This window comes from Syngnathus leptorhynchus, chromosome 1, assembly GCF_054491065.1.
Source record: "Syngnathus leptorhynchus isolate UIUO chromosome 1, UIUO_Slep, whole genome shotgun sequence".
In the NCBI taxonomy this organism is placed as follows: Eukaryota; Metazoa; Chordata; class Actinopteri; order Syngnathiformes; family Syngnathidae; genus Syngnathus; species Syngnathus leptorhynchus.
Genome location: NC_141195.1, coordinates 16,323,546 through 16,344,966, shown reverse-complemented (window position 1 = coordinate 16,344,966; position 21,421 = coordinate 16,323,546). Strand labels below are relative to the sequence as shown.

General features: G+C 43.3%; 4 protein-coding genes across 8 annotated transcripts; 1 reads left to right on the top strand and 3 right to left on the bottom strand.

Annotated features, from left to right (window-relative positions):
• prok1 (prokineticin 1) lies at positions 1–1,938 on the top strand. Its single transcript, XM_085921537.1, has 3 exons — positions 1–75; positions 1,238–1,363; positions 1,816–1,938. Exons 1-3 carry the CDS (start codon positions 1–3, stop codon positions 1,936–1,938), a joined length of 324 nt encoding a protein of 107 aa, XP_085777663.1.
• Positions 1,939–2,914: 976 nt separating this feature from the next.
• On the bottom strand, positions 2,915–4,803 carry LOC147062244 (uncharacterized). Its single transcript, XM_085920200.1, has 7 exons — positions 4,791–4,803; positions 4,620–4,745; positions 4,243–4,554; positions 3,946–4,054; positions 3,734–3,846; positions 3,336–3,382; positions 2,915–3,236 (listed from the first exon to the last, which is right to left on the bottom strand). The coding sequence occupies exons 1-7, from the start codon at positions 4,801–4,803 to the stop codon at positions 3,108–3,110; spliced, it is 849 nt and encodes a 282-aa protein (XP_085776326.1). The 3' UTR covers positions 2,915–3,107.
• Positions 4,804–4,979: 176 nt separating this feature from the next.
• LOC147062243 (zinc finger protein 335-like) lies at positions 4,980–18,646 on the bottom strand. 5 transcript variants are annotated; one of them, XM_085911094.1, is made up of 28 exons: positions 18,557–18,646; positions 15,846–16,042; positions 15,272–15,551; positions 15,101–15,166; positions 13,954–15,024; positions 13,433–13,636; positions 13,016–13,180; positions 12,485–12,746; positions 12,148–12,325; positions 11,952–12,064; positions 11,526–11,544; positions 11,296–11,415; positions 11,080–11,156; positions 10,657–10,817; positions 10,132–10,355; positions 9,947–10,046; positions 9,630–9,718; positions 9,288–9,547; positions 8,824–8,926; positions 8,545–8,742; positions 8,151–8,293; positions 7,755–7,897; positions 7,564–7,661; positions 7,412–7,498; positions 7,244–7,327; positions 7,109–7,168; positions 6,778–6,871; positions 4,980–6,109 (listed from the first exon to the last, which is right to left on the bottom strand). In XM_085911094.1, exons 2-28 carry the CDS (start codon positions 16,035–16,037, stop codon positions 5,922–5,924), a joined length of 4,779 nt encoding a protein of 1,592 aa, XP_085767220.1. In that variant the 5' UTR covers positions 16,038–16,042; positions 18,557–18,646; the 3' UTR covers positions 4,980–5,921. The 5 variants fall into 5 exon arrangements, with proteins under 5 accessions (XP_085767220.1, XP_085767194.1, XP_085767202.1 ...); XM_085911068.1 differs by lacking the exon at positions 18,557–18,646 and adding an exon at positions 17,679–17,804; XM_085911076.1 differs by lacking the exon at positions 18,557–18,646 and adding an exon at positions 17,679–17,801 and having other exon boundaries at positions 15,846–16,039.
• Positions 18,266–21,326, bottom strand: clrn1 (clarin 1). The gene is made up of 3 exons (XM_085911160.1): positions 20,879–21,326; positions 19,698–19,877; positions 18,266–19,131 (listed from the first exon to the last, which is right to left on the bottom strand). The coding sequence occupies exons 1-3, from the start codon at positions 21,135–21,137 to the stop codon at positions 18,866–18,868; spliced, it is 705 nt and encodes a 234-aa protein (XP_085767286.1). The 5' UTR covers positions 21,138–21,326; the 3' UTR covers positions 18,266–18,865.
• Positions 21,327–21,421: the final 95 nt, after the last annotated feature.

Genomic DNA, 21,421 nt, shown 5'->3' with positions numbered 1-21,421 from the left:
ATGAGCTTCCAAGTAGTGCTGCTGTCCTTCCTCCTGGCATCTGTAAGCTGGACAAAAGGAGCCGTCATCACAGGAGTGAGTTATTTATATATATATATGGTATATGTGCATATATTTTCCATTTAATTTCCTAGTGAAAGTCATTTTTGGGCAGTTGTAATCATTCAAACAATAACAATGAAATATATTCTTGGGTAATATTTATCAAACATGTGTTACCTCCTAAAGAATGTTCTGGAACAAAGTTTCATGATTTGAAACATGTTTGCTGTAGATGGTGATTTTAGTTTTACAACATATGGGGGAATTTTCTAATGTCTAATATCGTGAAATGAAAAGCAAATGCACCTTATTAACTGCAGCTTACTGGGTCACTTAAAGCACTCTTCTTCATTTGTCTCTGCATGACTGTATTATACTGCCGCCCTAGTGGCAAAGTTGCACACACCTGAATGAATTATTCATCATCTATAAACTAATCGAATTTTTTTACCTTCTCTTACATTTTCATATAGAGGTAACATATGTCTCTTTATTTCTTTTTTGCAATGAATGTTGAAGGAAGCTCGAGTAACCATTGCTAGCCATACTAACCACGAATCCACCCGAATGAGGGAATTATTGGGTCCATTTGTCAAACAATCCTGGTTTCATTTCCATTGACAGGTATATGCTGTGCTGCATTGGTGCAAATCTGTCAATATTAATGACGCCAAGCCACCCTGCAAATAAAGTTTATCCATGACAATTTATTTGATCCGCTTCAATACAAATAGATCATGCGCCATGTGCCAATGCAATAGAGGCCTAAAAGCACAGTCACACGTCTTGTTCTATTAAATGAAAAGCGATTACGTATGACAGCGTGGAGACCACATCCTCATCTTCCTTCACGTCCACCGGAGGTAAGGATATCCTGGCTAGAGTTAATAGCCGCTTGTAAATAGATCAGAGCGATGAAACCATACAAAATGCGCGTGGGTGCAATTCAACTAAAGCATCTTACATCATAGGTCAGGGAGAGCAGTCCGTTTGGCATTTTCCTCTTGTCACAACCCAGTTCTATCGACAAAAAATGCAGGATGCAAGAATCCCAAGCTTGAAATGCACACTTTGAACTGTGCTTTCAGTGGGAAAAAAAATAACCGTAAATTAGGATGGCTGCCCTCTGATAGGTAAAGCGCGAGATACGTTATTAGCATCTGTAGGTGACTGAGCTGTGTCTCCCTCCCTCCAGGCTTGTGAGCGAGACATGCAATGTGGCCTGGGTCTGTGCTGTGCCGTCAGTCTGTGGTTGAGGGGCCTGAGGATGTGCGTCCCGAGGGGTACCGAAGGCGATCTATGCCACCCGCTGAGCCACAAGGTGGGATACGCATGTCATGTAAGGAAGGTGGCCTACATCATTCAGACAGCAACGTTAGGTATTTACAGTCAGGGGGATGAAAAATATGGGATGTAACTCTAGCTAGTCTATTTGAGATAGGCCAACAGTTAAGCTCAAAGCTATTCATACCCCGGCCGGCCCAGGGGTATGAAGAACTTCGGGCCTCACTGTATGTATGTATACAATATACGGATTATTCAATCAATTTGAAAAGGAAACTTGGATATATTTTTTCAATTTTGTAAATTACACTATTCCATTTTATTTTTTGCTTTTTTTAAATCAGATGATTCTGAATCTGCCCTCTTTTTTCTCACATGAGATTTTTATTTGTAACTTTTTAAGTTAATGAAAACATAAGGCCAGCAGACAAATTATAATGCTTTTCTTCTCATATTTTATCACTTGGATTCATTTTTGCATTCATGCAGGTGCCCTTTTTTGGCAAAAGGCAGCACCACATGTGCCCCTGCCTCCCCCACTTGGTGTGCACCCGCTACGCCGGAAGCAAGTACAGATGCACTGAAGACTACAAGAACATAGACTTTCAATAAAGGCCAAGAGGATCCCTTTCAAGACTTTTGGAGACGAAAAACACATCCTGGCGACTCTTTACGTATATACTAGCAGCGTTGGGCAAATGTAAATGGTATTTATGTCAGTTGCACAATAAATTTGACTTGTCTTGATTGCAGTCATGCACTTCATGCCTCAAGAAGCCAGTCAGACACATTCAAGGTTTTGTGACTCATTAAAGTATTTGTTGTACTGTATGTTGCTAATTTATCACAGGACTGTACACTGATCTTGCCAATAAAAGATGAAATGACATACCAGTCCTTGCTGTATTACATTATTTGAAGGCAAAAACTGTTGTTCTTCCTTTTGATGGCTAACGTATAACAAATATACATTTTAAATCAATTTAAAAAGAGCTCTTTTTAGTAGGATTTTTTTATATGCCGTGAAGCTGTGTTTCTCAAAATCCACTCAGTCTTTACTAAAACCTTCAATCATTGAAGAAACGAGGGAGGCTAGGAACGGTGCCTCCGTTTTTGTCACCAATGTCATAGATTTCATCAGTGAAGTGAGAGCAGAATATGATATTTATCGGGCTTGTCATTGTTGCACTCAAATGTCACAGACGTGACACTCAATCCACTATTAAATCTATTGGATTTTTTGAAAAACAAGCAAAAAGCTTGGACTAAGAATAAAATATCGAGCGGCTTTCTCGTAGCCAGTAACCAGACTCAAAGAAGAAAAAAGATGACATGATAACAGAGCTTAGATTGTGAAAAGCTCTCACGGTGAACGATAAGCACACAAATGAATTCTTTAGCCTTTCAATTGGAATTACCCTGCTAAAGTCAATAAATCCAAAAGATTTAAAATAAGTTATTTCAGAGATCAACTGGAATAAAACATTGGTAATCGGAAAACATCCCTCCAAACTAACATAAACATCGTAACACTCATTTGGGGAGGGGGGATGTTAATTTAATGCAACACTCTTGTTGTGTACTCTTTTTGAACGTAATCAGAAGCTAACGCTGATGATGCAATTAACTAAATATAATTGTCACTAATACTGGTGATCAATTAGCCACACCTTTATAGCGTGGTCAAGTAACAATAAAAATGACTTGGGTGTTTCATTTCCCCACAGAACACAGAATCTTGGATACAAATACAATCAAAAGTCAATTTTACATCTAAAGTCTTAACGTTGCCCCTTGTGGTTGGATACTCCAGCAAGTACGGAGTACTCTACCCCACCAGCATCAGGTGCTCCCGTGGCGTACAGCTCACTTCGGAAGTCTACTGTCGTGTAGATGACATCAGACGTCTCCTATGAGCGCAAACAATGTGTTACAAGTTCTTTTTTTAAATTTATTTAAAGGGAGAAAAGAGTGAGTCAGAGGGGTCGTGTTCCTCTTTTAACACCTACTATGGCGTCTTCTTTGAATGACTCAGGCGGACTTTTTGCACACTTGCCTGCAATGAAACCAGTAGATTCATTCAGGGGAGAAAACTAAAGTGAATTGATCTAAATATGTTGCATTGGGCAGCATGGTGTTTGGGCAGTTAAGAATTTTTGGGTTAGGCCTTCCTGTGGGAAGGTTGCATGCTGTTCCCATCTCATAAACATAAACAATGTCAGCATGTTGGCTTCAGTAAGGATGGAAAAGGAAAGATTGGTTGGATTGATTGCGTGAACTATGATGTGATTGACCGGCAATCGGCCAAATGAGTGTCTATATTTGCCCTGCCATTGGCTGGCTTGATCAAACTGGTTGGTGATTAGTGACCAGTCAAAATGAATAATACTAATAATAAAAAGCTTACCCAAGTGTTTGGATTTGGTCTTGCTTCTGAAGCAAAGCGCTCCGATCACTGAGGCAACAACAACAATCATAATGATGGAGCCGAGGGTGGCAAAAGTCCAAATGGTTCTGCTTCTAAACAAGACAAAGCTTTAGAGCCATGTGAACCACTAAACAGGTCCTACCACAAACTGCCGGAAGTTTCCGTCAAACCGTCACTGTAGTTGTGCATACATGAGATGGTCACTGGTCACTTGTGCCGCTTGAGTCCCGATCAACTCCGGGCTCTCGGTTATTGTCGGCAACAAGATCCGGTACTGGTTGTCCTGGTCAGCTGAGGTTCCTGACAAAAATATGAAAATATAGCTCCTCAGTGTGTGCAAAAGTGGGGGGGGGGGGTTGCATATAAGCAACAAGCTTTCCGTGTTGTTCAGATCAGCAGTGGAAAGTGATCATTTTCTGCCATATGAAATCACAGCGTTTGTCTAGTCATCTCGAAAAAGTCTATAGTTGTGTGAAGGGAAAGCTTACCAAAGACGTAAAACCACTGATCCGCGTGAATGTAGCCGGGAGCGCCCAGCAGTACACATCTGTAGTAGCCTTCATCTGCTTTGTGTACCTGAGCCAATTTAAACTCAATCCAGCCGTTTGTCTCCGTGAAGCTCACTCTTCCTCTCAGGAAGTCCGCGGTGTAGCCTGTATTGTCCAGGAGGGTATGACACCCGTTTGAAAACACCTTGCAGCACGACTTGACATATCTTCTGTAAAGTGGTGAGAACTGAAGTCTCAGGGAAATGGCATTAAACTCTCGTACCATCTGCAGGACGATGCATCCGGAAACATCTGGGGAATAAATATCATTAGTCAAGAAGCAGAGAACAGAACATTGCAAAAGTGTCTTGCCTCACCTAATGAAAGAAGGATCAGAAACTGTAGCTTCATTTTAAATCTCATATCATGAGACCACTTTAGGCTTTTTCCTCTTCTCTTTTGTCCTTGCAAACAGAAAGAAGCAAGTTCTCCGTTGAGTTTAGCTGCACAGAACAACCTTGACTTCCCATTTTAGCATTTAGTCAGACTAAAAGGGGACATGGATTTTTTTAGTGTCGTGTGTTCAAACTCTTGTGCCTCTCAACACATTTTAAGCACACTTAAACTAAAATAGTTTAGACCCAGCTAAAGCAACATCAATTATTTCCCCTCCCACAAACCAATTTCTCATGTTTATTTTTCCAAAAAAACAAATGAAGAGACCCGTATAGGCAATATCAACCTTTTTTTAATACATCTAATCTTAAGGAGAACAAAAATATCAGTGCTTGAAATAAAAATGTATGGTGAGAAGTGACCCCAATATGTGGCGAGCGGCTCTCCAATACAAGTCCATGATGCCTTCAAAACTAATTTGTATACAACTGCCATGAAAGCAAATTAGGTGTGCTGTAATTCATCAATTTTGACTAAAGAATGTCAGTTTTTAGTAAACATCTGGGAACTTTTTATTCATCTTGCTTAAAACAGTTCTTTTATGTCATTAGCAGCTACCACATTGTTATACGGTAGACTACGATACTGTACAGAGCTTATTAAAGACTTATAATTGCCCAATCATAGCAATAGAGAAGGTTGATCAAATCAGTTTATCAGAAAAAAACGACATGAATGAAAAAGAAAACCAAGATCACTTATGTGCAGCTCTGTGAAGAAACTATAATGGACAACTATAAACAACTATATCTCTGATGTTACTATTTTTAATTACGAGGGAAACCGTTAACATAATCCTCCAAATTTAAATATGAATGTTATTTGCAGAAAATGAAAAAAAAGAAACATAATTAAAAGATCAAAATGTCCAGTGTTTATTTTGGTCTTATTTTTTCCCCCAGAACTGTTTCTCAAATACATGTTACATATCGAAACTAAGATTTATTTATTTTTTTGGTGTTAGCGTGTATCTTATTTAAAACTTGAGATTCACCAGAAGAAAAAAAAAAAACCAACAAAAGTCAAAGCTATGTACAACATTTTCTATTAACATCTTTTTGGCATTCTAAAAATGAATAAACTTAAATAGACAAGTCACTTTTCTCTCCCCAAAAGACATTCATAAACTGCCCTGTATACTTTGCAAATCCTTGGGGCAACAATGCGGCGCTCAAAAAATGCAGACAAACTGCATGACTAAGCAGATGGGTGGTATGGCAGATCTACTCTACAGTGAAGGCGATAATGTCATAGTGGACGCCCTGCTGCTGCTGCTGCGGCGGCGGCGGCGGCTGCTGCTGCTGTTCCTGCTCCTGCTCCTGCTGAAGTTGCTCCATCTGCTCAGGCACAGCTTCCGTCGTGTAAACCTCCTGAACCTGCGCCTCCGCTATCACTGCCGCGTCGGCTACCGCTGCAACAGACAAATGGAGTTTGGATTTGCTCATGTCACGGTACTTGGAAAGTAAAGTACTTTTTTAGGTGGTTAAAGTTTGGGAATCACCGAATAAGGTCAAGAAGTCAAAACGTCAAGCCGTCGGTTTTGTGAAATCCAGGGGAAACCCATGAAAACTTAACTTTTCAATTCCCTTTTTCGAAACATAAAATTGTTGTCAAATTGATTTCATTTGAAATTAAAGTTTTACAAATTAAAGATTGTATTCTGTTGGCTCACATCATATGAAATAAAACAAACATTTTGACGATGGAGCAATTTTATGTATTATTTGAAGTTTCTAAAAGAGGCAGTTGAGGAATTTCTGCACTCCAAGTGAAAAAAATGAATGTCATAATTTAGATTTGGATGTTTTTTTTTTTTTTTACCCTGTGTCACTTCAACTGTAGCTTGTAATTCGTTTTCATCTGTTTACTTATTATTCATAATTTTCTAGTTAGCCGCTGGAGCAACTTTGTATGAAAAAAGCCAGTTAATCTTTGCATGCATTTGTAATGTTGGCCAGGAATGTCATATCCTTGTCACTTTTTGTGTATGTTTGAATTTAACATTAGCAGTCACCGTGTTGTGACTCACGCTGCACGTCTTGGAATAAATCAATAAATGCGTCTAATCAGAGTACAGACCTGTGACAGCAGAGTGGGCGGCGCTCTCTAGAGCTTGCTGTTCTGAGGCAGCAGCGGGCAGGTACTGGATTGGATTGTCGGTGCTGACCGCCATCTAAAAAGAACCAAGTGGAAGGAACAATTGCTGTTTTAGTGAAAAACGCAAAACCTCAAGATTATTGTTTAGATATGAGTCGTGGAAGTGGGCCTAGTGGCTGGGTATGTTATGCATGACCCAACCCGATTTGAAAACTGGTCCCCTGAGTCCAGAGGCATGATAATCCATTCCAAAGAGAGTCAAGAGTGACTGCTTGGAAATGTAAACAAAGTCGAGCCCATTTTATGGCATCACCTGTTGCTCCTGCAGAAAGCCTTCTTCGTGCTCGTACTGGATGATCTGTCCATCTGGTATCTGAGGGACATTGGCAGCAGATGAGCCTCGCGAGGATCGGGGACAGCCCTCGGATCAAGCGTGACGTGCGCTCACCTGGATGTGATTGCCTTCTGCTAGCACGACGTACTCCTGCGGGATTAAGTGCTGCACACCATCCTGGGAGATGATGTACTGCACCTAAAGACGGTGAGCGCAAGTTGCTTCTGAGTACGGTAGCTTGGGTAGTCATCCAAGTCAAGCAAAAGATCTCCAGCTCCTCACCTCTGTGACCTGATTGTCTCCAGTCATGAGGTGCTGGACCGTCTGGCCGTCAATGGTTGTGATCTGCTGGATGTATGTGGTCTCCTCCTGATGGAGGCAAACAAGGATGTTATCATAGGTGTAGCTTAGCGTGAACGCTAGGCTTGCACTACCTGGTCAGTTAGGGACTGATCTTGGGCCACGATGATGTGCTCTTGACCCAGAGCCTGCAGCTGATCTGTGCTGATGACTGCTTGGTGGGCATGCAAGGCTGTAATATACACATGGAACCCAAAAGTGGGCTTTGAATGTGATGTATGCAAATCGTTTGGTGTTTAATCCATCAAGTGTGGTGAAGTTTTACACTGCAGCGTGGCCAGCGCCTCCTCGTCGCCATTGACTACGATGGTCTGCTGGGACGCGGCACCCCGGCTTTTACGCGTGGTGGTCTCTTTCTGGTTGTGGACGCGCTCCTTGTGGAACTTGAGGTGGCCGTTGCGATTGAAGCTGGTAAAGCATGTGCCTCGTCAGACCACAAAGGTACACTGAGGCTGGGCGATTATTTGACTTGAAATCGATTCGTTCAAGTTTATTTGGAAGTCAGATTTTTAGATCTGGGGTTTTAGATACACCTCAGATAATTATGGACCAGAAGCAGGATATACTTGGATTGGTCGCCAAGGTAGAAACTGTCTAAAATGAAATTGTTCATTTCATTCATAGAAAAAAACCCCAAAAGGTTTTTGTCTTTTCTTCCTACCTCTGTCCACAAAGTGTGCAAGAAAACGGCTTCTCGTTGGTGTGTGTCAGCAGGTGTCTGCGCAGGTCCTTCCTGTTCTTGGAGGCAAAGCTGCAGTTGAGGCACTTGTGAGGTCGCAAGTACGAGTGCAGCTCCATGTGAGCCTGAAGAAAGGGGGGGAAAAAAAACAAAAATATTTTGCAGTTACCCAAACTGTAGAAGGAACCTTATCTGATGTCAACTCCAAACTTCCACAGCTTAACTTCTTATGGCAGTTTGCAAGAAACTCTTTGGAACTTTGCAGGAAAGTTTCAAGCCCTCAGCACCTTGACTTGCAAGTGATCCAAGTTCAGACTCACCTCTGCCATGCCATACAACATCTGCTGCTGATAACCATGCCACCTTCTGTACCTACCTTAACCTCGGGCCAGGAGCTTGAGGTGAAGTCACAGTCGTGGCACCTGAAGGTGTTGGTATCCACGTGTGCCCGCTTGTGGTTTTCCATGTCCGAGCGGCAGTGGAAAGACGCCGTGCATATGCGACAGGAGAACCTCTTGCCACTGACACAGGGTGAGCTCGTCGCAGAAGGAGATGAGGGCGCTTCGCTGCTGAGCTGAATGTGAAAAGAAACGCGAGACCTTTCCAATGTGAACCCGTCTTTTGTAAAAAAATAAAATAATAATAATAATATTACCTCCACTTGCAAAACACCGTCAGGCAAACCAGAAGCTAGGTAGAACTTGTCACTCTTCAGGCTCTGTTCCTCGGATTCCTGAACCTGATCGATGTTCTCATTACTGGGAAAAAAAAAATGTACAAGAAAATGTATTTGGCATGTCACAAAAAAGATGTAACCTAAATTTCCTGTCACCGCTCATTGGTCAGAGCTTAAGCACGTGGCAGAAGAAATAAATAATGCTCGGCTTTTGGACACACTTCATCTCAAATTTCAGGGCCAAATTTTGTGGACTAATACGTCCCTGGTTAACTATTTGTAGGTCAAAAAGTCATTTGAGCATTTGAGATCTTTCAGCCATCCTTCACGGGGCTCCAGTGTGTCAATAACTTGGGTACCGTTGCAAATTTGAAGGTAACTTTGCTAGCAAGCTAGCGTCTGTTTACAAGAAGTCAGAAAGTCATTTGAAATCATTCCTTCACCTGCACTCGGAGCTTTGGACTTCTTCGGTCACCTGCTCCACCACATTGAACTCTCCTTCATCCGTGTAGGTTTCCACGGCGATCTGAGCAATCTCTTCCGTCTCTGCCTCATAGGCCTCCTGCAAAACGGTGTCACCGTTCTCAGCCACGTGGACTGTGACGACCTTGTGGGCCTGACCCGATGCCGCCGAAATAGCGCTCCACGTTTCTTTCTCGAGAGCTTTGACATCTGTGCTGCCGTCGGCCTTGAGCACGGTCACCTGAGGAGCACAATCAATGTCATGATGGTTGAAGAATTATTAAGGTCACCGGTAACGTTGCTATTTGAGCAGTGTCACCAACTTGTAAGGCGTCTCCGACCAGTTCCCGGGCGTTGCTCATATTTAGCAGCAGGCTCAGGGCATTCTGGGCAGAGAGCTCACCAGATTCAGCTGGGGAAGACGCAAACACTCCTTTCAGTTTTGCTCTTCAACTTTGACAGATTTTTTTTCATTATTTCGAAATGTTTTTTTTTTTTTAATAAAAGATCCTAACACGCATTTCTTAATGGGGGGGAGAATTATCCCCAGTGAAGCATGGAATTCGAGCGGTAACATGAGTAAATGAGATTATAGCTGTTTCAGAAAAACAAATAATTGTGCAATGCCAATGTGTCTAACCATGTTCATAGATGATGGTGGTGTTTCCCATTGCATCCTGGGATACTGACGCATTTCCCATCCCCTGAATAGCTTCAAGAGCTGCAGGGTCCACTGAAACCTAACAAGACGTAAAAACAGAATAGCATGGTTGCCCGTTTCCCTCATGACTGAAAATCAAATGCAAAGCGGCCATGTGGACTCACAATGCTGTTTGGCACGACTTGAGCTCCGCCCTCGTCTTGCTCTTTTTGCTCCTCTACGTGCTGCAGGGCATAAAAAGGCTTGCGACGTGGCTTGGTCTCAGCCGCCGGGTGAGCGATAGACCACTCCTCGAAAGCTTCCGGATGGCGACACTGCACGTGGAGCCGCAGATTTTTGCGATGTTTGGTCCCAAAGTGACACATAGTGCAGGCAAAGGGTTTGTCTCCTACACAAAAACATATTGACAGAGCAGCCGAAATGAATAACCTGTTTATATCTAATGTAAGAAGATATCATACTGGAAATGTATAAGCCATTCATATTCATATATGAATTATTTTACATTTACATTTAATTATTTTACATTAGACTCAAACGTGATACATTTGTAACCAATTTTGGTCCACGCTTCGATTGTGTCCCAATTTAAGATATTGATTTATCTGTCCAGCCTTTAATGTCATTTACATCATATTTCATAATCTGTCTACATCTAGCGTACAATATTTCCATCCAATGAAACTGACCTGTATGTTTAATAGCCAGGTGGGACACGAGGAAGTCTTCTTTGGAGGTGGTGTATTTACAGTGCTCGCACTTGTAGGGTCGATCACTGGTGTGGGAGAGCTGGTGGTTCAGCAGCAGCTTCTTGTTGGCGCAAGTGTAGTCACAGAATTCGCACTTGAAACTGAAGAAAACCAAACACACACTGAGCAAAACGTATCTAGGAGTCGTTAATGAGCTTGGAAATAAAAATAAGTATGGAAAAAAAAAAGGCGTTTCTTAGGGTGGGGAACAAGTGACATTTAAACTTTTAAATGGCAGTGTATATGTGAAATACAGTTCTAAATTGACAAATGTCTAGGACCTAGACTGGCTGAAATATTTGAAAATAAGGAGTTATACTTTTGAATCACATTTTGAATCCAAAAAGAGTGCATAGTACTGACGTGCTGTTGCCCACGCTCTGAAGGTGCGTCAGGAGGTGCATTTTGAATGTGTAGCGCTTCTTGAAGGATTTGCCACACTGAAAGATCACAAAAAGAAACTGATCACATTTTTTAAGACAGGACAATCAAAAAGCTGAGCAGTCCCTCAAAGGGCACTAGAATATTTTTTCCCATTGGCTCGCTAACATGCCATGATGACATTTGGGCTCGGCGGACCTTATCACACATGTGAGGCTTCTCTGCGCTGTGGGTCTTCATGTGCTGAGTCAGCCTTTTCTGCATGGGGTAAACTTTGTGACACATAGGACACGGGAACTCTGTGACCGTCACCACTGTCTAAAAGACAAAACACATTTTGGGAATAGTTGACTTCGACGGATCATTTCACACAATGTTTGGACAGACAGTGAAGACACAACTTTTTAAATTGATTTGCCAAAACTTACCACATCTGTCTTTTTTTTCCTGGTGGGTGTAAAAATAAATACAGTTAGAAACTGTCAAACAATATATTCATGTAGTATAGTCAAAACCAGGGGTGGGCAAAGACTCCATTGGATTTTTAGAACAGACAGCTCATGCCAAGATGAAACTAAAATCAAAGTCAAATGTTCATGTTTTAAGTCATGACCAATTTTGAAATGTAATTAATGAACCAATTATTGAATAAACTAAATCTGACTATTTGCTGCCAACCTTTCCAGGGTGTAATGAATTTTAGAGGGAAAATTGGAAAAATAAAAAAGAACAATAAGAAATAATAAAGGAAAAAAAAAAATAAAATGAATGCAACAATTACTAGAGAATTCTTGAGAACGTAACGACTCGGCTACTTTGCCAACCTCTGGTGCACACTGGCCGGTGACACTTACTTCTCTTTGTCGTGAACCGCGGCGTGACGAATGACATCTTTCCGGTAAACACTGGAGTACTCGCACTTCTCACATTTGAACGGCTTCGTACCTTCGTGGTTGAACATGTGTTCCTGCAAAACACGTACAAGCGTACCCGACATTACACTCACGTACGCAAGCTGAAGGGCACGGGTGTGATTGAACGCCTTCGGACCTTGAGCGAGGACCAGCGCTTGCAGCGGTAGTTGCACTGGAGGCATTTAAAGCGCTCTGGCTCGTTGCCCTCGTGGGAGTCCACGTGGAAGCGCAGATCTTCCTGCGTAAGGAAGCGCGAGCCGCAGATCCAGCAGCTGTGAGGTCTCAGGAGCGGCTTGAGGGATTTGTAGTATCGACTGAAAGAGGAAACTTGGCATTACTGGCCATATCAGATTTAGTATGTCCGCCCTAGCACTTAGGTCTCTTTTGTCCATTCTTTGACCTAACATTTCTCCTTACGGAGAAAACGAAAAGAACCCTTGAACGTGCAGCTAAAAATGAAGAAAGGCATTTACTTGCGACTCAAATGCTTCTTGTATTTCTTGCGGAGAAAGCACTTTGAGGGGCGTCCTCGTTTCCTCTTAAAGAACTCTTCCGGCTGAGAGTTGGACGAGGGGTCTTTGTTCTCCGAGTCCGACTGGCTCACCACCACCTCCACCTCTTCGTCCCCGTCGGCCGCCACAGCGCCGCCGTCGTTGTCCAAGCCCGAGGAGCTCGCCTGGTCTGCCGCGCTGGCGTCGGGATTCACTCTTGGCTTTTTCGCTAAACTCTCTGCCTCTGTATGGAATGACAAATACACACATGGGTCACACTAGGAAGAGAATGGGGCTCCAGCAGCAAGGTTAGACTGAAACGATAGTCAATCTTGGCTCAAGCTAATGGAAGACTTGACAAATGACCGTCTTAACCCAAAGTAATGCCTAGTTTGCTTGTAATTGGGTGGGCACTGGGGATTGACTTAACTTGCTCGGTTTTTGCCATAGCAACTTTGAGGAAAGTTACTCGCACCGGTGCTGTAATGATCTTTGGGAAAAGGGACTACCCACCTTGGCTGTCGTCATCTTCTTCCAGGATGTTGTATTTCCTTGGACGGCCAACTTTACGCTGAGGACGACCTTGAGAGGAGGAAGAGATGGGAGGAGTGTGTTTTTTCAAAATGGCAGGTAGTCTTCCGTGGCAGTCCTCTTCAGCTGGGTTGTAGTTACTGTCCTCTGAGGAACAAATTAGGAGAGATGAGATGAGAGATAAGTGCCTTTTTTATGACCACAATTATCAGGAAGATCAAGATCGTAAGAAAATACAGGTAGACATAACAGATACACTCCAAAAAGCAATGCAAAACATTTGATTTTTCATTTTAAAAAATTATTTCAGCAAGCCGTCTCTACTTTTTGACACAGCCCAGGATGCACTGAGCTTCTCCCACCCAAAGTGAGATTCCCTGATCAACTCTTAACACTGACCTTCAGAATCATCAATAGCACCAGCGTCTGGAATCTGGTCTTCCTGGTCGTCATCCTCTTGAGCTTGATGAGATGCGGATACCTTTGCCTGCATTGCTCTCCTCTCTGCCGCCACCTCTTCCTTCTTCCCTTGGTCTGCCTGTTGAGAAGCCGCCGTGGCGCTTTTGGGAGGCCGGCCACGTTTGCGCTTTGTTTGCAAACCCCCTTAACACACAACAGGGGTCATCAATTAAAACTTTATACGAGGATTATAACATACACCCCACCTAAATATCATTCGTTAACGTTCACCACGCCTTTGGTTGACATTGGCTCTCACGGAACATCTTTTTGAATGACACGCGACACATTCAGAGTTGGGCAGTAGAAAAGAAGTCTCATTTATAATTCAAGCCATTCACCCTCTTTTAATCCCAGTGCCTCAAGTGCGGTTTGTTCATTATTTTGCCCTCAGCGCTCTTACTGCTCTTACTTGTGATGTCCTGGTGAAAAGTTCTATATTGACAACCATGCTGACCTACCTGAAGGTTTGAAGTGTTTTTCCCGCATGTGGTTAATCAGCGTGTCTTTGGAGACGCTCTTGTACGGACACATTTTGCACTTGTACTGCTGTACAATCACAACTTCCATCATCTCCTCCAGCTCAGCCAGGTTGGGCGGCCGGTCTCCGGAGCCTTCGGCCACGGCCGTCGCGTTGGCTCGCTGGCCCAGGGCGGCTTCCACCTGCCGAGGGTCGTCCCGGCTGGCTGAGCACTGCGGCGTAACATCTGGCTTGTAGTTTGCCGTGTAAGTGCCGCTGCTGCTGATGTAGAGACTCAGCTGGCTCTGGCTGCACTCCGCCACCTCTGGGACCCCCCCAGAATCGGCCGTGTCAGCCACAGGGTGGTCTGACGAGGAGCTGTCCTCGGTATAGAGGGACGCGTCGGGGCCATTGCTGTTTTCCGTATAACAGGAATGCTGGGGTTGCTGCTGTGGCTGATCGGGATCTTGAGTCCGCTCGTCGTCGTCGTCGTCTGCCCGATAACGGGAACACTCGGGTTGCTCGGAATCGGCAGCGGCGGTGTACTGCCGGCTCATCTGCGTCCTGTGATCGGCGCTGCTGTCGATGTAGGCGCGGGAGTGATGCGGTCGCTCTCCGTCGTCCACAGCGCACAAATAGCGGGCACTGCACTCCACCACGTAGTTGCCCCGGCTGGTGGGGTTTGAATCCGCCCTGCTGCATTCAACATATCCGGGCAGGTCTTGGTCACTGTTGTCGCCACTGTAGTCGGGGAAGCCCGACTGGGAGCGCGTCTGGTCGGGTTCTTCAGAACACTCGGCGTAGGAAGGGGAGGACTCCCCTGTTTGGTCTGGGCCATCTGCACCGCAGTCCAGGTACTGGGATGGGTGAGAGTGTTGGGGCTGATCAGGATGATTGCTGCTGTCTTCTGGGTAGCCAGAGTGTCCCGGCTGGTCGTCGGGCTGGTCGGGCTCCGGGCTCCTCTGCATGTCTCCCTGGTCCAGACAGGTGGACGTGGGACCCTCGGCGAGTGCCTCGGTGGCTATTCGACCAGACAAGACCGAGGAGGACATGTGGGCTACCATCGGAGCGCCTAAAGGAGACACAGACGTGAACACCAGATCGACTAACTGATGCGGCAAATTATTCACACATAAGATTCTCAGGACCTTGTAGTATGAGATATTGCGTTGGTTCTGCATCTCTGTCTTCTGCACTGGTTACGGCGATGCACCCTATTGGAAAGAGGAGTGTAAATAAAACATGTTTGCTTTTGCCAGCGATCCTAAGAAAACAATTTATGTTGTCTGTTCTCCGACAAGATAGGAACATGAAGATACCATTCAAGATGTCAGGGCCAATGGTGGACTCAATGATCTTGTCAATGGCTGAGCCCAGGTCAGATGAGGTAGAGGCAGTGGAGTCGGACACCATCATGGCTCCTTCAGATGCGGCGGCGCTGGAATGAACAAGCACTTGGGCCGACTCGGACACCAGCACCGACTGAGTCACCGTGGACACGCTGGAAACGCTGGTGGACTGGGCAACCGAAGAGGAGTCCGGGAGGTGAACAGAGGACACTCGGACGTCCGTGCTGGAGCTTGTCTCCGGGATGAAGACCTTGAAGGATAGAGGTGATGTCATCGCTTAGCAAGCTCAACATTCATAGGAGACTGGTGGGGTTTTTTTAAGCAAAAGGATTTTTGTTTTTAAACAGCGTACTTTATCGCCAAGCTGTCATAGTTACATAGTGTAACAATAATTGTGTGTGTTTAACGTCCATTTTGTTGTACCCTTAGTTAGGTTAGGTTCTTATGTAGTGACCCCACTTCCCTGTTCCTTTATCACTTTCAATTATTTCTTTTTGGCTTTCACTACAAATCAATCTTTTCCTAACGTCTTGCAATATCTTACCACAAGTCCCTCGGAGCTCTGTCCCACATGACAGTCCGACTCGGGCGGTTGAGCGTGAGAGGAAGCAGCGTCGCTGCTGTCAGCCGACATGGCCTCCGACGACTCCATGCCCATCCCGCTTTCCGACGGCTCCTCCATACCAGCGGGGCCTGCATCACTACTGCTTTCCACCTCATTCTCCTCAGAATCCATCACTACTGTACAAGGACGTATGAAATCAGTGTCTGCACAGACAAATAATACTCCTACTAATTAAATATATGAGCATTTTATGCAACTATGTTACTGTAATTTGATTATGATAAACAATTCCTTGACGGGAAAGTTTCACCTTCAAAAATTCGAAATTATCATATTTTTTGAAAGGTGACACTTTTTTGCCTTACCTTAGTTTGAATGAGTGAAAATATTAGAAACATTCAATCTGAAGCCATTTATATGTATATTAAATAAATTGTTCATAAATGCGACGTGATCATCATACTAACTACACCAAGTAATAATAAACTAATAACACCCAAAGTGTATGTTCTCATGCTTTTATTGGTAACATCTTATAAGCATTCATAGTGCACAGTTGGGAAACGTATTCGAGTCCGAGGCTAATGACTTCCTCAGGAGCAAATCAGTCAGGAGTCAGTTAAACCAAAATTCACTCAATTTTTCCTCAGAATTCTGACTTTAAAGTGAGAATTCCACTTTTGAAGTCACTTTAAAGTGAGAATTCCCACTTTCTGACTTTCAAGTCAGAATTCTGACTTTAAAGTGGGATTTCTGACTTTATTCTCAGAATTCTCACTCTAAACCAAGTGGTTTAAAGAATAAAGTCAGAATTTTAAAGTCAGCATTCTGAGAATAGTCAGAATTCTGACTTTAAAGTGGAATTCTGACTTTAAAGTCAGAATTCTAAGGAAAGAAAGTCAGAATCCTGTGACCCATTTTTTTTTCCTTCACTGGCCCTAATCCTCTGTACTCACATGCAAGAATGCATTTGATATGCATTAGTAGTGGTAATAGCAATTCGTTTTCTCCTTAAATTTTAATGCAGTGTTCATTTTCAACCTGTACATAACGTTACAGTCATTTATATTAAATACTTATTTTTAAGGATAAAAACCTGAGTGGTTTGGTTGACCACTTTGACCAACCACTCTACTACAGTTGAATGTTGATCATGAAGGGTGGTACTTGGAGAGCCAAGGATTTGGTGTAAACGTTTCAAGACTACTGGCTTGCATGTTTGTCACCGTAGTTCACTGGTAATTTAAGCACAACGACAGACACTGAGCATGAGCTTCACTGCAAATGTTAATAATTTCCGAATCTCTGAGATATTTTTTCCCAAATCAGGCAATGAGAACGTCACAAATAAATTATAGAAAGCCTGGTGGGGGTTTAACAACAAACGTGGTTTGATTTCCTTGTCTTTAAGACTTGGGTAGCATTAACCTCATACACCATTTACAGATAATGTTGGTCAAACATTATACAGTAAAGCCCAAGTCTGTTGAAAGGTTGCCGGACAAATAAACATATTTAGTAGTCTCGGCAAAGTCGACGTTTAGGTCTCAAAAACATGTAGTGAAAACAAAAAACGGGAGTACTGTACTAGAGTACTTTAGCATGCAGTAGCTAATGGCCTAGCTGCCCTTGATCCTGCCTGCGCCGCGTCGCCATTTTCCAACAGGCGATAGTCTTTTTACATCAGGCATTTACGGAAGCTCATCTGGGGACCTCGAGGGCCTCAAGTTGCGCCAGACCGCCCAAACGCTCTCCCTGAACAAAATAAAAATACGTAACCTACCCAGCAATTGGCTGTTCTATTTTTCTTACCGTGTATTTGGGAGTGGATACGTGTCCTTAAGCGTAGCGGCGCTAAATAGTACAGGCATCGGTAAGACGTAATTGTAGCTTCTTTCTAGTCGGGCGCTAAGAGAATCTCCTCGCTTCCTGTTCCTGTGGACAAGTCTTATTTATTGTTTTGATAAACCAATTCGTTTCACAGACTTACCGGCAAATTTAGCCAATTGTTGCCTACTCGTATTCTAACTGTTTTGATAGCATTTAATGGGTATTAAGTGTATTATTCGGAATAAACGACCGGACTATTTGTTTAGTCCAAGTCGTAGCACGCCTTTTTACGCGGAGGAATATTTGCTGTTTTGCAGACATCTACCCTACCAGACAGACATCGCAGTTGAGTCTCGCAGATGTAATTTTAGAAAGCGAATCCAAACATTTGCAAGCAGTCGTTTGCACGAGTGCCTATTTTCTGAATTTGTCATTTCTGTTTTGTTATTTAAGCGGTATACAAAGTTGATGCCAATGCACATAAACAGCAGACTGGTCACCAATGATGCAGCAGATATGCCACAACTCAATTAAAGTGGAAAAACAATAGAGCAAGGGAACGTCATTGCTTCATTTTCAGCCATTTATTGAGCAGTACGGTCAAATGTACAAATATATAATGCTACATTATGCCCAAAAAAAACATGTCCAGAAACAAGCCCCTATTTGACTGAGGAGCAAATAATTAGACTGTTGGCAAAAGTAGCAAAAGGGTTACGAATGTTTGCGCTGACATTAGGCAACATTTCTAGTACTTTTTCTTGTCACAAGAGAAGCTTAAAAGTACATGCAAACGTCTGGTGACCATTTTGGCTAACTTATGCAATACTGAACCCTGGAGAAAATAGAACATTCACTACCTTTGAAAACACTTGCAGTTGTTTGCGGCTCAGTTGGACAGGGGCTTTAGACAAATTCTAATGGCCATTTTCCTGATGTTCCTTATTAGGCCCTCAAAGGCAAACATACACGACAGCTTTTTTTATGAGTAGTTTTATGCAGTGCCATTATTATTTTTTTTAAAAAGGTAACGTAACAAAAACATGATTTATGGGCTTGAATTGATAATTGGCATTTCAATTTGTCTCAATCGGTAACACTGATTTCAAACACTGTTGATGATGCTAAGCAGTTATCTTGCTGTGACGTGTTAAGAAATGAATTTGGATTCAGTACATAAGGTCGGCAGCGCCGCCGCTTGGGTCCAAGTCTTTTCGCCGCAACATGGGGAAGTTCATCCCTGCCAGTCGGATCATCAGCGTGTTGAGAGCATGCAGGAAGAAGACAAGAAGGAGGATCCAGAAGCAGATGTCAAAACTTTCGCTGTGTGTCTGGAACACAAAAGTCACTTCCTCGAAGTTGGCGATGCGCTCCGACAGACGCTCGATCCTCACTTCAGACGCAAACAGAACCACAACCAAGAAGCTGCACGCACCTGCCAGGAGGCGGAGTTCAGACATGATTGACAGATTCAAGACAATGTCCGAACATGATATATTTGCTACAATAATGAAGGATTCCTGGATATCACCTATATGAGGCTAAAATGGCTGCTTCAAGCCAACATTGCAGGCTTCCTGTGTTGTTTTGCACATAGTTTATGATAGACATGCTTATCAAATTTCACCCATCTAACACATGCATAATTGTTCTTCTATCCATGCTAGTGAACAATTTAACGGTGCTGATGGTGCAATTAATTAACAAGTGTTTGCCCGAGTCGCTAGCATGATTAGGTTTTTACACTGGAGGCACTTCCTGACACGTTTCATTTTTAATTTCTAAGGTCATTTGTTGACGAGGTCAATGAGAAACAAAATCTGAATGACAAATCTATAGAATACTTCAGTTTGATAGTAAAATAGTCAATTCTGAAGAATTTAATTCAGTGTTTTAATAATGAATGTGTCCTACATATTCTAAGCCACTAGATGGCAATGTTCACTTTGTCAACTTGACAACTTTGTATGTACAATATTAATGAACGTCATAATTGCTCACAGCAGATGGACGTCCACAAGTAAAGTCCCAGAGGGCCATGCAGCGTCTCGTAAGGACGTCCAAAGGCATTGAAGAAGAAGAAGCCGCTGGACACAGACGAGAAGACAATCAATGCGCCGCAGAAGATGATGATGGTCACATGGAGACCTGCTGGGATGGCGTCCAGCAACTCTGAAAAGACTGAGGCACAAAAATTATGCAATTTAACACACGCAATGGGGACATTTAAAGACACAGTGAGGACTTCTAGGCAGTGGAGGCCAGAATAGTTGAGTGAGTTGTGAAGCACTGAGGCAGAAACATGAAAGGTCACTGAGAACTTGTTAGTGCTGGATCACTGCTCTCATATAACTTGAAACAATAAACACTTGTCCTTTATCTAACTCTCCACTTCTTTGTCCACAAGTTATCCTCTTGTCAAGAGTGCCGAGAGAGCGGCAAAATATCAGGCTTTTTCAAAAATATTGAACAATGACCTTTTCCTAATCACCTATTCTGTATAGCATATAATGTATAGTACTGTACACTATAAACATTAAAATACATTATATATAAAGGATAATGGTGTTTTAGTGTCGAGAAGTTTTTGAATAATTGAAGAAGCCGCTGCTGTCTTTTATTATTGATGAAGTGAAACTTTATCATTGGCGTGTATAACGCTGAAATACAAGTGTGCGCATTCACTACGTGCAGCACACACACACACACACACACACACACACACACACACACACACACACACACACTCACACACACAATACATACACAATACATAGATGGGATGTCCATACTCACTCATGAAGCTCACTTGTATTTCTTTTTCTGGATAACTAATAAGACTATTCAGACAGAGTAATTTGTAAAGAGAATCATAGGCCTACTCCCAAAAGTTTCTTTAATACTTGTTTTATCTGTTAAAGCTACTTGAGATGTAGGTTGGTCATTAGGACAGACAAGAAAGAACCAAAAGAGCATTTTCAAGTGCTATTTCGTATTTAGAATTTATGGATCGCGTTTATACGACAATTGCATTTCTCAAAACAATTTATTGCTTGGATTAATTCAAATTTACAATTTATTTGCTTGGATTAATTGAAAAATTCATTCAAAACAATTTTCCAATGATTGAATTGGCCAAGAGGAGTGCCGTTCAATGGTAAGGATGTACGCATATTTTGTACTTGAGAATCGTGAGGTCCTGCCGCCCAAGCCACAGGTCTTGACTCTCTCCCCGTGGAAGAGTCCGTAGGCGAGACGCCCGACGAACTTATTGAGCTCGCTCCCAGTGGCGTTAACGAGTTCTGCTCCGGTTCTACACAGGACGAACCCGTCCACCCAGCGAGGAAGTCCAGCGGAAACCGCGGTTGCCAGCGCGCAGCACGCCGCCAGCGCGCCTCCAAAACTCAACAGCATACGCTTGTGTCGCCGCGCCGCTGCCATGGCCGCCCTCGGCGCCCGAGCCCTACCGTCAGCCTCTCCACCGACACCACTCCCTCCAATACCACCTCGTCTCCATGGTGACCGCGCATCGCCTGACCAGGGGCGGAGCTAGAAAATATTTAGTGGGGTGGCCGGTGAGGTCATAGATTACACAAACTACCAGGTTAAATAGTCCTGTGCAGTCTGACAGCCCTTATAGTGGCTCAATGCTTATCTGCGGGGGATAGTGGCATCCAAATGGCCAAAATTAAAAATATTTTATGCTCATTATAAAAGTATTGGGA